At 46.0% G+C, this 16,797-nt stretch overlaps 1 protein-coding gene across 2 annotated transcripts in view; it reads right to left on the bottom strand.

Moving 5' to 3' along the window:
• The window catches only part of zmiz1a (zinc finger, MIZ-type containing 1a), a 95,285-nt gene that overhangs the window by 18,725 nt on the left and 59,763 nt on the right, over window positions 1–16,797 (bottom strand). For both annotated transcript variants that reach the window (XM_068721658.1, XM_068721643.1), the window contains exons 3-5: window positions 9,321–9,429; window positions 6,482–6,595; window positions 3,617–3,722 (exon numbers count right to left, since the gene is read on the bottom strand). In XM_068721658.1, the coding sequence (XP_068577759.1) occupies window positions 3,617–3,722; window positions 6,482–6,595; window positions 9,321–9,389 (289 nt within the window). In that variant the 5' untranslated portion in view covers window positions 9,390–9,429. The remainder of the gene's footprint in view (window positions 1–3,616; window positions 3,723–6,481; window positions 6,596–9,320; window positions 9,430–16,797) is intronic.

Below are 16,797 nucleotides of genomic sequence, written 5' to 3' on the forward strand. Positions count from 1 at the left end.
GTCACTGTTGACACGGCGGAGTGGCTGTTTTCCTGAGAGCGCGCTCTGCTGAAGGGCTGAGCGCTGACAATCACGCAGTTCTGCCGGGACAATTTGTTTTTAATGACAGATTTGAGTGGGTGGGGGAAATATACAAACCACCCAGAACAAAGCGAAGCTCTTTTCATCATATTCTTCTTCTCTTAACACTCTTCTTAATCAGCTGAAGAAGAGAAACTAAAAACATCAAAAGCATTTACCATTTGTGTAGATAAAGGGATCCTAAAAAAATCACCCGCTGTTTGACTGAAACGATAAGCATTCACTCCTGATGCTTAACCTCCTGATAACATGCGATGTGATTGAATCGTCATATCTTTGAGCAAGACAGATGAACAACAAGCAGAAACCTGACTTAAACATTAAAATAGGTTTCAAAGAACATAGCGATCATTCCAGGGAGCAGCTACCTTTAATCTGGAGCGTGTCAAGTCATGTTGAAAACATAATACACAGACTCACACTTAAGACTCACTTTCATCTATTTTAAACTTAACAGGGGGGAGGGACATCGTCAAGAAGAAGAGGGAAGGAAGTTGACATATCTTGTCATAATGACAATTCTGTAGGTTTATTATTGGTGCTCATGCCTCCTAAAGAAAGAGATAACAAATTGTTATGAGCTTGAAGACAACAGTGACAGATCCGCAGAGGAAGGAAACGCTAAAACCCTTGACGGATTATTTGCCTAATCTGATTTGGTGTCTGCTGAACTTCACAGTAGCCCAACAGCTCAGAGTCTATTAGTGTTTGCTGTGTTTGTAGGGCAGCAGCACACCTATTATCTAATGAGCCTCTCAGTTGGACGTTTTGTAGCCGACTACAGATTATTAGGGGGAAAACATACACATCTCTAGATTAAATACTATGGATTTTAAAAAAAGAATGCATTTGACAAAGAAGAGGCATTCATCAAGTGTGATGCCACAAAAAGCAATAAAAACTCAAAAGTTGCTCTTTTCAAGAGAGCTAAATAAATGCTAGCTGCTACTATGCTAACAGCGTTAAAGCTGCGTATGCCCCGCTGGCACTGAGAGTTAACAGTGCTAATGCTAGCTCGCCTAACAGCAGATAAGTCTCTTCGCTGGCTGATTCCAGATTAGAGCAGCACGCTAATCCCTAAGGCCTCACTGCAGGGTCACAATCTCCAGACAGCTCTTCGGCAGCAGTCTGCTGTTGCTGAAAAATCTCTCCAATGCGCTCGACAGGTCTCACAGGGTGGCAGTTTTTAATGGTGGGAGAAGTGCAACTTTAGGCGTTTGTAGTTTGTTCATGCGTTCTCTGACTTGGAGTGAAGACCGTGACAGGCAAACGCATGCAAAAAGCAAATTGTAAACACAAGACTTCCTTTTTAAATTCAAGATATAAAATGTTCTTTTTCACTGTAGATGTTTACTCTCTAGTAGCCTCTCTACTTACTTACTGGTCATACATTCATTTGTTTCCCGATTCATTTCGAGTAAATCAAGCATTTTGTACTTACAAAATGACACACGTCGAGTTAACTTTGCAACATCTCAAGTTGTCAGTGTTCAAAAAAAAAAAGTAGAGGTAGCAATAATTGCTTCATCAATTTCCTCTTTAACTGATGCTTCGAAAAGAAAGGGTCAGTGTGATTGATCTGCAGTCTTAAGAGTCTGCCTCCTCCCCAGAGGAGCCCTGCAGAGAGCAGCCCAGACTGCTTGGCCCTCGTCTGGGCTCTCAGGTGTCAGATTCGCGGCCCTCTGTCGCCATGCAGGCTGTCAGAAGATTGTGCTGGGCCTGCACAATTTTAGCACACATTCATGCATGTGCAGACACACACACACACACACACACACACACACATACACACACACACACACACACACACACACACACACAGACACGAAGACAGTAAAAATAGGAGCATACAGACAGGGCAGTAAAAACCTAATGCTTCTCTGCATCCTGTACGTGTCTTGGAGTTCAAGTGTGCATCGTGTCCCCCCATCTGCTTCCTCTGACAGACGTCCTTGTAAGGAAGGTAAGAGGGATGCTTAGTGAGTAAGATCTGCCCTGAGTCACATCTGCCTTCCTCCCTGACAGCCCGCCTGCCTCGTTTGATGACTGGCCGCATCATACCCCCCCCCACCCCACCCCATACCCGCATAATTACACTACAGTTCCCATTTGTCCGCTGTGCATAAACAGCTTTTCCTGAAACCCAGTGCTGTCTTCTATTAGATCCCAGAACCATCAAGCAGGCCTGAGGATGATTCTGGCTGTCAGTCGGGCTCAGACGGCCAGCCAGTCCGAGCCATGCCTGGACAACAATCACATTATCCCAACACAGGAACACAGACAGAGAGAGAAATACAGCAATCAATATCGTACACTGACGTCTGTCTGACCACTTAAGTTCCTCCCAACAAGATCCTTCCCTCCACAAACTGAAAGAGGATATTCAAGCTCGAGCAAACGTTCATATCATAGGATTGTGTGAGCGTAAAACAGCAGAGAGCGATACATTTCTGCCTTCAAACATCCAGTAGCAACACATTGCATCTCGTGTGAGGAATTATGGGGTAAGATTTCAGGAGCGTTGCGGTTGCTGTCACTGCAGTTGCTGTTACGAAAACAGTGACATATTCGCCTTGTCAGAAAAAAACAAAAACATAGAAATCAGACAGTTTAATGAAAATATTAGACTCTCTGTACTGCCACTTGTGTAACTGCAGAAACAAGGGTTTATCTGCACTCTGACTGGCTGGCTACGGCTTCGTCAGGCAGAGTGAGTGGTCCAGCACACATCAGCGACACCTCCCCAGCCATCCATCTCTTTCTCTCTCTCTTTCTCTCTTTCTCCCGCCTCTGCACATTTCACTTTGACAAATGTACAAGAACAGGCCGCTCCTGCAGGACTGTGGGAGGTGGGGAGGGGAGGGGAGGTATGGATCGGGGGGAAGGGGGGAAATTGGATTTGATAGATAAATGTCTGAGGATAGCATTACTGCTCTCTCTCTCTCTCACTTTGTGTGTGTGTGCACGCACATATGCATACATGTGAGTGTGCACAGGTTCGTGTGGAAAGACTGTTGAGTAGGCCGTTTTCGTGAGGCTACCACCCGGACAGCTCATCTCAATAGCACATTAATGTTTAATGGGGACTAAAAATATCTGACATTATAATGCTCTACGGGCTTTTTTGTGTGATGTCTGTGGTCGCAGTCGCAGATCTACAACCCACAGATTCACGGCAACCTTATTTGTTTTTTAAAGCATCGACAAGAACAAAATCATATGCAAATTAAACTGTTAGCATGACTACGAGATCCTCCGTAACACCCTGTATAGAGTGCTCAAAACATAATAAGCAGCTACGTTGTGCACTCGTGGACTGAGCAGAGTAATGAAGGGGGGAAACACTTCTGACTGGATCACGACTTAAGCCATACAGCGATTTGTTTCAATTGTTTTATTTCATGAAAAAAAGTGAAGAAATCCAGCATGAAGAAACAATGAGCACAATGAGCGCTGTCTCGCCAGTCAACAGCAGTAAATGGGATGATGTATGAGCATGTGTCCGCTGGCGTTTTAGTAAAGTGCTGGGCCTTACCTGCGGACTTGGGAGTGAATTTGTCCCTGTTGGCAGCACACACAGCCAGCAACCGGTAGCCCAGATCCAAGTCATACCCCTGCTGAGCAGCGACGCGACTCACCACCTGGAGGAAGAGCAACGCATCCTTTAAGTTCTCTAAGATCAGCATTGTAGCAATTGTTTTGTAATCAATACATCATTTTAAATACATCATCGCAATCGATCCGTCTATCCATCACTTTCTTATGCAATACCATACAATATTGATGCTAAATCAACAGTAAGCCATAGCTAAGACATCTTAATCCTTCCACTTTTCTGACTTCTGTTAGTATTTTGAGCCCCTGCTATAATTTTTTCTCCAGACAAACACGCATTCAAAACAAGACACGGTGAGATTAACGTGGAGTCTGCAGTCTGGATCGCTGCAGCGATCCACAGTCGGGACGAGTCTGACGACTGCGTCAACCTCCAAGAGAGGTGAGAGAGCCAAAACACAGAGCCGAGTCTCTGAAAGGTTATCATCAAACAAGCCCGCTCCGGCCCCAAAGTGAACAGTTTGTCCCTGACTAAAGGTTGCCAGTTGAATTACCCAGACAGACCAGGAAAATGTGGAAATAATAGGTATTGGGATAGCCAGTTAAAACTGACCACTTTAACTGTGTGTGTGTGTGTGTGTGTGTGTGTGTGTGTGTGTGTGTGTGTGTGTGTGTGTGTCAGAGGACGGTGTAGAAGGAAAGTGAGTAAAGTACTTCTCAGCAGCATCCCCTGAGGGTACAGAGGTTAAAATCCTCCTTTTCCCTCCAATTTGGAGAGGAACCAGTCCTCAGCTGTAAGGGTTTTAATACTCCTTTTGTGACTTCAAAAAGAGGTTGAACATTTACGGGACATGAAGCAGGAGCCTCCCAGACTTTAATATAACGTTAAAGGGGATGCTGAGTGACGTTAAACAGGACTCGAGAGACAGGGGTAAATCATTATTAGAAAGGAAACCCCTTCGCTTTTATCTGCTTACAGATGGCAACTCCTCTGCTCCCTCTGACCTGAAAACACACATTACCGTTAACAAGGTCAGCTGGGGTGCCTCTTAGAGAGCACACACAACAGCTAGCAGTGATCATAAAGTGCCTTTGTCACAAGTAATACGGCTGCTGAGCACTGAATGAAGAACCGTGGACATTATGTCAATAAACAGGGTATGTTTGATTATCCTAGTTAAGAGATGGCAATAAAAAATTCTACAGTTTCAGTTAATCATAGTGAATTTATTTTAAGCTGTTAAGGAGACTTTTTTTTAGCTGACAACATAATCTATTCAAGCCAACCATATTATGCAAACAATGACGATTCTGACAAACAGTGGAATCGTGTTGCTGTCAATCGTTTAATTTCCTGCGCGAGTGCGCCTGCCCTGCAGTTTGTACGAGGCAGGCAGCCAGCTGCAGAGGCTAGCATAGATTCAACACGGATTTAACAAGTGTTTCACCTCATAAGCCTTTTTCAGCATAATCTCCCTCTGAGGACGTACACCCAGGCCCATATTGCTGTCAATATGAGAACAGTGCTCTGAGAGGTGCTCGAGGGTTACTGGGCCACTGATATTCTCTATTTGCTGGAGGGGAAAAATAAGCAGCAGATTTGTTTATTTCTGCTTGTTGTATGTGAAAGATGGCTCCTGGTGAACTAAGAAGCAGAAATAAAGTTCACGTCTGCCTGCACTGACATTACCCTCACTTACGACACAGTACACACAAAGAAAGACAAAAAAACAACACAAATTGTTAAGCAGAGAGAGCTAACAGTGCAGCACTCACAGCTCGTCATCTTTTATTGGCTCTGGAGCCGATACTCATTGAGCTATAACCAATCTAACGGGCTGTGATTGATCCACGGTCATCTTTAAAATCCAGTCCAGCTCTCTGACACACAACCAGTGAGGTGACGTCACAAAGATAAAAATCGTTGAAAGAATGCGAGGACTTGTTGCGCGCTGAAATTCTCCAGATAAGGAGCCGTTTGCTCTCTGACTGTGATGAAACAATTTAGCTGATGGAAACAGCCCCATGCTGAGAGGGATCTCAGTGGTGGGCTCTATTGTATCGCTCTTTGTCAGACTTTAATAGGCTTTTATTGTCATTTACACATTAATGGGCATTTATCTGTTTGCTCACGCTACCACTTCAGCTGGGGACAATGTTCCTTCAGCGTTTCAAAGGTTGATCTCAGCGATAGACGCGTGAAACTTTCAATTCTCTGCTCTACAGCCTCTTTCACACATGCAACTGTGTATGTACGTGCGTGTGTGTGTGTGTGTGTGTGTGTCTGTGTGTGTGTTTTGACACACCTGGTGCTGGCCAGCTCTCTGGCCCTGTGCCCAGATCGATAAATGGTAGCTGCTGAACTGAATGGCGATAGCCATGGGTGACCGGCTACCCACAGTCATGTTCAAGCCTCTTTTTTACTCGTTTGTGTGTGTGTGTGTGTGTGTGTGTGTGTGTGTGTGTGTGTGTAGAGCACAAAGTGGAGAGAAGCACAGTGGGTGACAAGGACTTTAACCTCTGTCACTGGCCCCTGACGGCCTGAGCAGCTGCCTTGGATAACTGCAGGACACAAACATGGTGGCCTGCTACGAACTGTCTTTACACAAAACTGAAGGGAAAAAATTGTATAACCAAATACCAAATGTCAATATGACTCAGACGTGAAGCTTGTTTCAGCTGTTGCACCATCTATGTTACCTTAAAACTTAAAAGTAGGCTAAAAGCGTCAGAAGTGGACAAATCCCTTCTCCTAAGTATCCAAAAATCTAATTACTGTTTTGCTCACTTCTCCTAAAAAGTACCTGAAAAACCCAACGAAAACCATAATTACTGTTTAGCGTACCGTCAGACATCCCATGAGGCTTTGCTCGAAAGGTCGCTGGAAGGCCCGGGGATCTCCACACCAGTCGAGCAGCTCTGTGGCCGCCGAGTGGAAGTTGGCCGGGTTCTGTAAGTGCTGTGTAAACACAGAGAAGGGAGACTGCCATTAGAAACAATGGGAAATAAGGAGCGTTAGGTTTTTTTCATATCGAGTACAAATTGGAAAAACAGTGAAAACCAAATTGTTTCGCGGCGCTCCTCCCTCCAAACCGCCTCGATTTAATGTCTTGTGTTTCTGCACAACCCTGTGAGGACCTTGACTCCTTCCAATGTACGCCCTCTCAGGGCTCTGCTGCATTGTGGGAAGAAGATCACACCCATATCAACAATGATGCCAGTGTTTCCTGTTAATCTCTCTTGGCAACACCCAGCTTTCACTCCTGTGACCCACACAAGCAAACCAAAATCTTTCCCTCCAATCCTCCTCCTTCTCTTTCTCTCTCTCCGCCTCATTCATTGCCTGTTTTCAGAATGTAACGGAGCCTCGGCACCAGAAGTCCACTGGCTGGCTTGGCCGTGTTCACAATGAAAACAACCTTGGTCCTGGCAGCTATGTGTGCAGACTCAATATGCGCCGTTGGTGTGGTGTCTAATCTCTTTCAGTCTCTGTCTGTCTCTCTCGCTTGCTCACTGAGGCCTAAAACAGTCAAGTCTTTTCTTCCCAGTGTCTGAAGGCTGCTCGGGCTGGCGGGACACAATAAGCGTTTTTTAAAATTGGGCTCCCTTTCTTCGTGGCTCAGGAGGTTAATAGCTCTGAAATGGGGCAGAGCTGCAGCTCGTTCAGTCGGCGAGATTGAGCCCACTTGAAAGCATTTATTATTCTCATCTGGAGCTGAAGCGTCTTTGTTTTGTGTGTTCTTGCAGAGAAGGTAGAACTATTGTCTTTAGGGGGCAGCAGAGGTGAGCGTTTTTTGAAAGGGCAGCTTTTTTTGGCGCTACGTGACAAAAGGGGCTCTTGGGTGCGACCGCTGGCCCGACACATCAGGCCTTGGTACTCGCCCGCGGAGAAAATCTCTGAGGGCTTTCCAACGATATCACGAGCTTCAAGAGAGGCCTTGAGTGGCTCATCCTTTTTGGATGTGAAGATTAGCCATTATGGAGCTCGCCGTGGACTCTCAAAGGGGGTCCGGTGGACGATGAGGAGCAGCGGTGAGAGAAAGCGATAGATGCTCTTGTTGAGCGAGAGGGGAGGAGAAGAGACTGCTCTAGATGAGTGATATAATCTGGCATTATTGCCGCTTGATAGGAGGCGTATCGGCCTCCAGCGAGAGAGGAATCAGAGCTAGCGCAGCGTGGGGCCGTCTGTCTGGATCTGAACTCACAGCTCCTGCAGCTGCAGCGCTCGCCACCGACTCTGCCTGACAACCTCGGCTCTGGTGTGAGGGGGAGGACGGCAGAGTGAAATAGCAGCACTGAGGGGTTGTTTTTTTTGGAGGAGGATGGAGCCTGGGCTGTTGTTGCTGTTCAGGGTTGGACGAGGACAAGAACGGGGAGATGGGGGGAAGACGGCTGAGTGGCAGCGATTGGGGTTTCAGCAGACAAAGAGGCCAGACGTTTGACAGACTGTCCTCTGTGGGACGATGGACTGACTTACCCCCCCCCCCCTTCTTTTTCCAGGCCAGCCACGGCTCAGGCTGTTCAGTGCCTACCTGGCTGCGCTGAAAAAACAACACAACACCTGGCTCTCTGCCAGCGGCTTTCCCCAAAACCAAAACAACACCCTGCTGGCAGAGCCGCCGCCACGAGCTCAGAGCTCACTGACTAACTCACCGCCTTTGAAGTCTGCTTTACTATGAATTCTATTACAGCCAGAGTCGAGGAGTATATAAACCCAAGTACAATTAGTGCATTTATTAAGCCAGACGCGTTAACGCGGGCTATTTAGGGGCCTATCAGTGACGCCTGAGAAAATAATTGCGGAGGCTTTGTGAAGGGAGTAGTGTCAATTCTGCAAAGAAAAAAATTCTACTCATTTGAAAAAAGCTGACATTTCGGAAACGTCAAGCACATCGTTCCATGCAGTAGAAGTAAGATCACAAAGGCAATAAGAGGCTGTTTAGATAAAGGTTATTATAGTGCTCAGGAGTTTAGGTGGTGGTGGTGGGGGGGTTAACAGCCGGCACAGAGAAAAGGGATATGTCACCTCATAATCACGAGCTCAAAGCCCCATCATTCACTGATTCACTGTGAGGCATGGTGTCATATGGATGTTGGGAGATATAAAGGATCACACCCACATAGCGTAAACAAATAAGCCCACAGCCTGCCAGCCTGCCAGGCAGCCAGCGAGTTCTTGTAGACGATTAATCACAGGCAGAGGCGGTAGCCCTGGGTTATGTCTGACTGTGTCTTTCTGTCTGTATCTGTCTGCCGAGGAGTCTCCTGAAAGCTGGCAGTCAAGGAAGCATTTAAGCAAAACCACAACAAGGGCCGGCGTTACGTCAAGAGTCAGGAACGTGATGTAAGGCAGCACAAGACCAGCAGGGAGAAAGTAGAGTCTGCTGTGTTGCTCGTCTCTCTGAAGTCTCTTCTTGTGCTCACTGCCAGATTTCTCTCTCTCTCTCTCTCTCTCTCTCTCTCTCTCTCTCTCTCTCTCTCTCTCTCTCTCTCTCTGACCCTGTGCAACATGATCTGTGTGACTGGAGCTAATGGCCAGAAAACCGATGCCCATATAAGGTGCTGAGAGGAGAAAGGAGTGTAGGAGAAGAGAGGAAATGCAGATTCTTGTATCTTTTGCCAACCAGAGTCCATGTCTGCATTTTTCCCTACTGAATGAAGTTAAAGGAGACCTTTATACACACCTGTTTGATGCACAGCAGCCTGTCATTGGTCTGCTGGATGTGCCGGTCCATCGATGGTAACGTGTTCATCTTGATGTCTCTACCGGGACACCATTAGAGGTTCTGTACTCTGTGAAGGAGGAGGAGAGGTACATCTGTGAGAACAGGTTTTTGCCAGGTCACCCATGTAAACAGTTTGTAGCCTATGAAGTTCAAACGACATTGTAGCAGCTCGACAAATGTTTCAAACAGGTAAGACAGCTTGTTTATGCATTGACTCATTATAGGGCTTGATGCGCCTCAGGCACGCGCTTTTTTCTTTTTCTTTTTTGGCAAATGTATAAAACCGAGATGTTTCACAGCAGCGCTTTTAACGACAAACAGAAACATGATGAAACTGAAAGAAAACTTCATTGCTTTCTGTTACTTGGAGGGGAAAACAAAAAAATAATCGAACGCTCAAAGGACATAAACTGTTATCTCTCTTTAAAAGAAGCATACCTCACAGCAAGGTTATCAGTGTGGCATAGACAACACATCTATACCCACATCTAACAGCAGATACGGTTTAGCATCTCTTTCTTTCTGTGTGTGTCTTCAGCGGCAGAAACAAGAACAATCTCAGGCCCACGTTCATCGCTACATCTCAGAGAAACGGAGGCTGGATTAATAGGCACCGTGCTGCTTTACCAGCGAGGCCTCCGTCCCTCACCAGCCCTCTGTGTTTATCTCCATCAGTGTTGGTCCGCCTCACATTCCTCCGCACACAAAAGGCGAACTGAGAGACCACAGGTGGGGGGTTGGGGGGGGGGGAGGTTCAGGGATCTAGAAAGCTGCTCAGTACTGATAAAGGGTCCCCCAAGACCCCCTGCTGTGAGAAACAGAGCGAGAGTATGAATACGATGAAAGCACAGCGCTCAGCCGGGGAGTTTTCATGTGTAATGCTCAGTCTGGTGGGCTTATCTTAGAAAGACTATTGCACACACTTTCTGTCTCTCTCACTCTTAACACACACACGCACACGCACACACACACTTAAGAGCATGTAAACACAAAAGCTTGAATTCTCACTTTGATTAGGCGTAAAGGTAAAACTTCAAAGGAACACTTTGAGAATAAGAGTGGATTACTAATCCTCTGAGCTTAAGCATTACCAGAGTAGAATTACCTGGAGTGCACTCGCACAAAGTCTTTAAACATCATTGCTCACGTGAGTACGGGGGGGGGGGGGGGGTTCTGGAGCAAATGTGGTCAAACGGGTGGGCAGCCGTGCGGCTCTTGTCAGGTTAAACGGGCACGATGCTGCAGTGGTTGCTGTAAAAAAAAAAAAGTCCCGACAAAGCAGCCACTGCATTGTGCCGGGCACAAAGCAGCTCTGGACTGAGCATTATGTGACCATAGCTTTTGGGTGGCCTAAATCTGCTGTGCTGTCTCTCCCAGCGTCCAGCAGATGTCTCCCTCTCCTGCTCGCTAACCAGCGTTGTCTCCTTCACACACACTAACACCCGGAGCAAGTGGTCCAGAGAGGGCTCCTTTAAGCCCTGACAAGTGCTACAAATCCCCTTCAACGGCCCAGCAGCTCCACGGACCGCTAACAGGGCACGCGCTCCGGCCCGGCGCTTGCCGTCTGACCTTGTGGCTATTGATTAACTGTTTGGTCTTCAGCTCCCCTTCCTGCTGTCCCGACACACCGGCAGCCAAGACTGAAGAGGAGGACTGGAAAGGGGGAGAAATCTGCCTATTTTACCCAGTAATCCCTTCTCTCTCCCCCCCCCCTCCTTTTTTTGCTTTCACAAGGTCCAACACACACACACACACACACACACACACACACACACACCTTCGCCTCACACAAACGGGCAGTGCTTTTGTTCGACGATGAAAAGACGGGCCCTCAGGTTCTGAAAGGAAAATGAGTGAGGTGGAAATGCGACTGGCGTGGCGTTGTAACTGAGATAAGAAGTCAATCCACCTGACTGACTGACTGACTGTCCAGGCTGACAGACGCTTAAGCACCACACCCTCCGTTCAAAACGTGTTACATAACAGACGATGCTTCTGTGGGAACATGGCGGAAGCCTTCCTCCTGCCCTCCATCCTTGTTTACTACCAAGGTAAAGCACAGTAATCATCATATGAGGATACACAATTGAATGTTTCAACAGAAACTTTTCCTCCTCTTTTTCCAGATTTTCTGCTTTACACTTTTTTGGGGGGGGACTACTGCTGTTGTTGCTTGAGCATGCTGCTTAATCTTTATTGTCTCCACAACATCTTAATCAGCTCCACTCAGTGCTGCTTACCAGAGGTGCAGAGCAAAGGATTACACGTCCAATTATGCTGTGCATATTACAACCTCCTTTTATACAGCAGTGGGAGGATGCTGCCACGAATCAGAGCAGAGTAACAAACCACAAATAATACTAACATCCGAGGAAGCCTCCGTTTCTTTCTCTCGCTGTCTCAAAAAACGACACACACACACACACACACACACACACACACACACACACACACACACACACACACACACACACACACACACACACACACACACACACGGTTTTGTTTCCCTTCCTTCTCTCTTTCCTGAGCAAAACAAGCTGGGGGGAAGTGGGGCACGAAATAAGTGCTTAGAAACAAAAGCAGAGTAATATGAAAAGCACTGGAGTACGGCAGGGAGGGGGCAAGAAGGGCCACAGTCAGTGGGGAAAAGAGAGAAAGGAAAACAAAGAGTATTGAAATGATCTTGTCATCATCAGCAGCACACACACACACACACACACACACACACACACACACACACACACACTTATTCATACACACACACACACACACACGCACGCACGCACGCAGAGTGTGATCACTCATATGAGTGATTTCTCATTTCAGACAAATGACTACCACCTTTGTCAAGTGCAGCTGGCTTTGTGCGTGTGATGGCTGGTGGGGGTTGCGTGGAAGCGGTTACACAGGAGTTCATAATGCACTCCAACACCGTGCGTCGTATAAGGAGTACATTAGGGGCAGGGCTGGGAAATATGGTAGGGATGAGTAATAAGATATTAATATTTGTATTGTCCGAACATCAATATATAGATATACTATCAGGGCAATGCAATTAGATGCTAAATCACCAATAAAATGCCCAATTTAATTAATTTAAAAACACTACATTTATCCCTTAAGGGGCAATGTGAGGCAAGCAATTTTGCAAACACAAGTACGCAATTCATTTGTACACATAAAAAGATGATAATAATCAATAAAATATAATAAAATAAACAATTAGAGCTAACAAGAAAGTTGTGTGTCTCTGGGCCAACATACTGTAGCTACATTTTAGTTGTGCTGTGGTTTGAATCGGCTCAACAAGCCCTGGCGTGGGATAAAAAAAAACATATTCTATGCATAAAAGATTTTCAGTTTAAGTTAAATAATTACGGCTTTGCATGCAAAACAACATTTTTGGCGCCGTATTATTGCCTAATCTTCTGAGCAGTCTATCCTGTATGTAAAGTGTAGAGGGCAGTGCTGAACAATATAAAGGAGCCAGAGATCATCTTCATTATTCAGCAACGCTCTAAAAAGAAAGAACATAACTATCACTCCTTCTCTGTGGACACGGTGGGGGGATCTTCTCTCCTCCTCCTCCTCCTCATCTTCAGTTATATGGCCACAGCTTTTCTTTTCTTTCGCTACGATGTGCTTTTTGCTCCTCTTTTCTATAGCCCTCAGACATCATTAGAGCCACCCAGCGTGCGACTCCTTTCCCCCACCTTCCATTTTCCGTTCTATCATTTTCCTCTCCCCGTCCCTCATATCTCAACCCTCCTGCCACTCTTCCTCCCTTCCTCCCTCCCTCCCTCCCTCCCTCTCCTTCCTGGGGCCCCGTGCGGGAGCTGCCATAACAGGAGGTGGAATGGATTCATTTGCTCTAATGTGGTTTGGGCTGCAGCGTGGCACGGCACAGAGCGACACTTTCTCCCAGTGCACGGGGCTTCTCTCCCTCCCTTTCTCTCTCTCTGTGTCTGCAGTTCATGTGTTTTCAAACAGGCCAATCAACACCACTCAGCTGTGCTGGTCTCTCTCTCCCTCTCTCCCACAATCTCTGTCTGTAAAAAGCCACCAGCCTTCTCACACACACACACACACACACACACACACACACACACACACACACACACACACACACACACACACACACACACACACACACACACACACACACACACACACACTATTATCTGTAGTGGCAAACTCCCACAGCCAGAGAGTCCCTGTTTGCTCTCATTGCCTTTATTTTCTCCGGTCCACTCCACTTTCCCTTCATTTTTACAAACCTACTTCCACCCTCATACCCCTGCTTTTCTGCCTTGTTTCGTTCTTTGCATTATTTCGTTAATCCTCTCCTCCACTAATCTCCCACTAGCCCTTTTTCTCTCCTGGCAAAGCCAAACTATTGGCCACATCGCTCCCCACGGCCTTTATAAAAAACTCAGCAGCCATCATAACCACCGGCCTCAATAAAAATTTGAAGTGACTCGTCCCAGGAGGTGGAGAAAAAAAAATCAAACTCTAAATGTTGCTGTTTGTTTATCTTCTGTTTTAATGTGACAACCGCAGGAGCACCGGGCCGCTATGTGACACCCAACACGGCAATGCAAACAGCTGTGATGTGGGGATACGTGAGCTGCTCTGCTGCCGTCTATAAATATGGAGCTTTAGTTGTGGAGTATTGCAGGTATGCGCCACCAGATACCCCCGGGAGCAGCCGATTATTTCACCACTCAATGTGTGAGATCAGAAAAAAAAGCACCAAGTACTAAGTGAGCACAGAGGTGCCCTCTCTATCAGCTAATAGGGACTGGAGACGTGAGACTTCAATATTACAATATGTGGAGCTGAATGCATTGATATTGGCGGCATGATAACATTTTAGGTATTGTTTTAAGAAGGTACTTACTCAGTTACACAGTGTTACCCACATTAAGACACAATATTGCAACTAACAATCATTTTCACCATCAATAACTTGATTGTTTTTGTTGATTAATTGATCTATGGTCTTAAGTAATGTCTTCAAGTTGCTTGTTTTAAGTTTACAGTGAAAAAAAAGCAACAAATCCTTTTATTTCCCCCAGGAGGAGTTGGTGGGGACCCAAAACAGAGCAAAAAGGAGAGTAGAACATTTGCCTTGTGGCCTTGAGCTGACAAAAATCTGTAAACAGCTGTTTTGTGCTGAAGTGTCAAGAAAGTCAAGTTATTGCAGGTTTGAGCCGCCGGAATACTTTGCCGGAACTGCTCATCAGACGGTTGAAAAAATTCGGAAACACCCCCATCCGCCGATTTCAGATCACCTGAGGGCGAGGGGGTTCTGTCCGACCATTTGTGAAACTCTGCACAACCGATAATCGGACGTTCGCTCCACTTCACACTAAAATTGTCCAGCTGTGCAGAGGTGAGAAAGCAGCCAGGGTTTGAACTTCTCCTTCGAGCTCTCTGTCATTCTTGACACAACCACAAGGAGAGACTGTCCGAAAATGTACCACGCACCATTAATGCAATATTTTCACCATATCTAAACCATAAGACGGGCGTTTTTTTTACGCATACTTTTAATTCCCGACTTACAAACTAGTACTGTCCAACCAAGTTCTATTTGAACCACAATGAAAACCCCAGATGATGCCATATCACATCCTGAATCCTGGTATGGAAACACTACTCAGCTCTAGTGTCAGTAGACTTTGCTCTGTGTGGCCCACGAGCCCACGTTTTGGTTTTTCATTGTCTCAAGTGTTAATAGGGAAAGGCCGTCTTTTCTAAGCATGAGATATGAAATCAGGTCATCCCCGAGCAGAACGGAGCTTGAGCCTCATATGATGAATGAATGAACTCCTTATTCCATAGAATGTTCCAGTTGCTGAGGACTATAAATACCAGCTGGAGAAAGATTGTATGTCCTGGCTGCCACACACGATTTTCCACTGTCACGAAAAGGCAAGATTTTATCACTCGTGATGCACAAGGGATGAAGAAAGTACGTGTGAGTGTGTGCGTGTGTGAGGCCAATGTGTAGCCTTTATCACTGCACCAGGCCGTCATAAGACTGCCTTCAAAAACCTGAGCCCTTTCAGTGAGAGTGCATAAATCTGAGAGGCTTTATTAAGTGGAATAACAGCAGTCTAGTACAAGAACATACGAGGAGACGACAGTGTATCCGAGGCGAGCGGAGGAGAGTGATTGACAGGGCGGTCTGACAGGCTTGTGTAAAGCTAACCTTATGGGCCTGACTCCAGCAGAGCTGTTAGCTCACACTCCGCCCCCCGTGACTGCTGAATGGGTAAACTGACAAATTCCACGTCCTTCGGTTTCAGCAACGGCAAACTGCTGACCCAAATGCAATTAAGCAACATCCACCGGGGTGAGCGTAACACATCGATGTACGGTAGCATATGAATGTGCATGTGATAGTGTACGCGAGGAGAGGGTGATGAAGTGTGTGCAGAAAAAGAGACACGGAGAGACAGGGGGCAAGAGAGTGAGACTTACAAAGAGCGAGTGTGATTCAATCTGCTCAGTAAGCCATGAAATGGTATTGGTGTCATTAGGGAGAGCAAAAATATATCTGTGCCAGTCTGCCCTCCATTCCCCTTGTCTTTGACACTCAAAAAGCATGATCTCTGCTAAAAAGAAAAAACACAACCAGCCCAGCCTCTCTGCACTTAGTGGAACAAAACGACCTACAGCGCCGCAGCTAACATCGAGCCATCTTTATTTCACCCTCTGATCTTTAATGCAACAAATCCCATCAACCATTAATATAAAATAAATATATATTCTGAAGCATTTCCAATTAGAAATCATGCTGAAATCACACACATTGCAGCCAGTACATCACAGAACATGCCAAAGACTCTAGAAAGCTGTGCAAGGATTTGCTATACAAAATAAAAACGTATTAAATGCACAGATTTACTCATCAATCCCCACAAAACTGATCAGCAGCACACAGCACTGAGTACATTGTGTGGACGAAGGACAGAGTCAGTGGATGATTCATAATCTAACAACAGGGAAGTATCCATTCCATCCAAAAAATACACTAAAAACAGACATTTTAACAAAAATGCTTGTAATTAACTGTCAATAAAGCAACTCAAAATGGCCATCAGATCACACTTTGTTGATACTTCACTGTCTCTGCAACAACTTTCCTCAAGATTATGGTATAATGGCATCTACAGACAATATCTAAATGTAGCCTGGACAACTAGAAAATCTGCCAACATAACATATTCTAGCATTAAAATGGGTTCAATCAGGTGAGTGGTATAGTTTTAACTGATGGTAGGTAGTGGAGGAATGCTCTTTACATGCCATCAAGCCATGTTTCTGTCCTCCGATAAACAGAGTTTACAACTAAGTGTTTCTCTGTCTCTCTTTATTGATTTAGCCACCACCCTGCCTCCAGTAGAGCAGCCCTAGAGCTGGT

This window comes from Cebidichthys violaceus, unplaced genomic scaffold (assembly GCF_023349555.1).
Source record: "Cebidichthys violaceus isolate CVI_PGR_0920_01 unplaced genomic scaffold, fCebVio1.0.p SCAF_10, whole genome shotgun sequence".
In the NCBI taxonomy this organism is placed as follows: Eukaryota; Metazoa; Chordata; class Actinopteri; order Perciformes; family Stichaeidae; genus Cebidichthys; species Cebidichthys violaceus.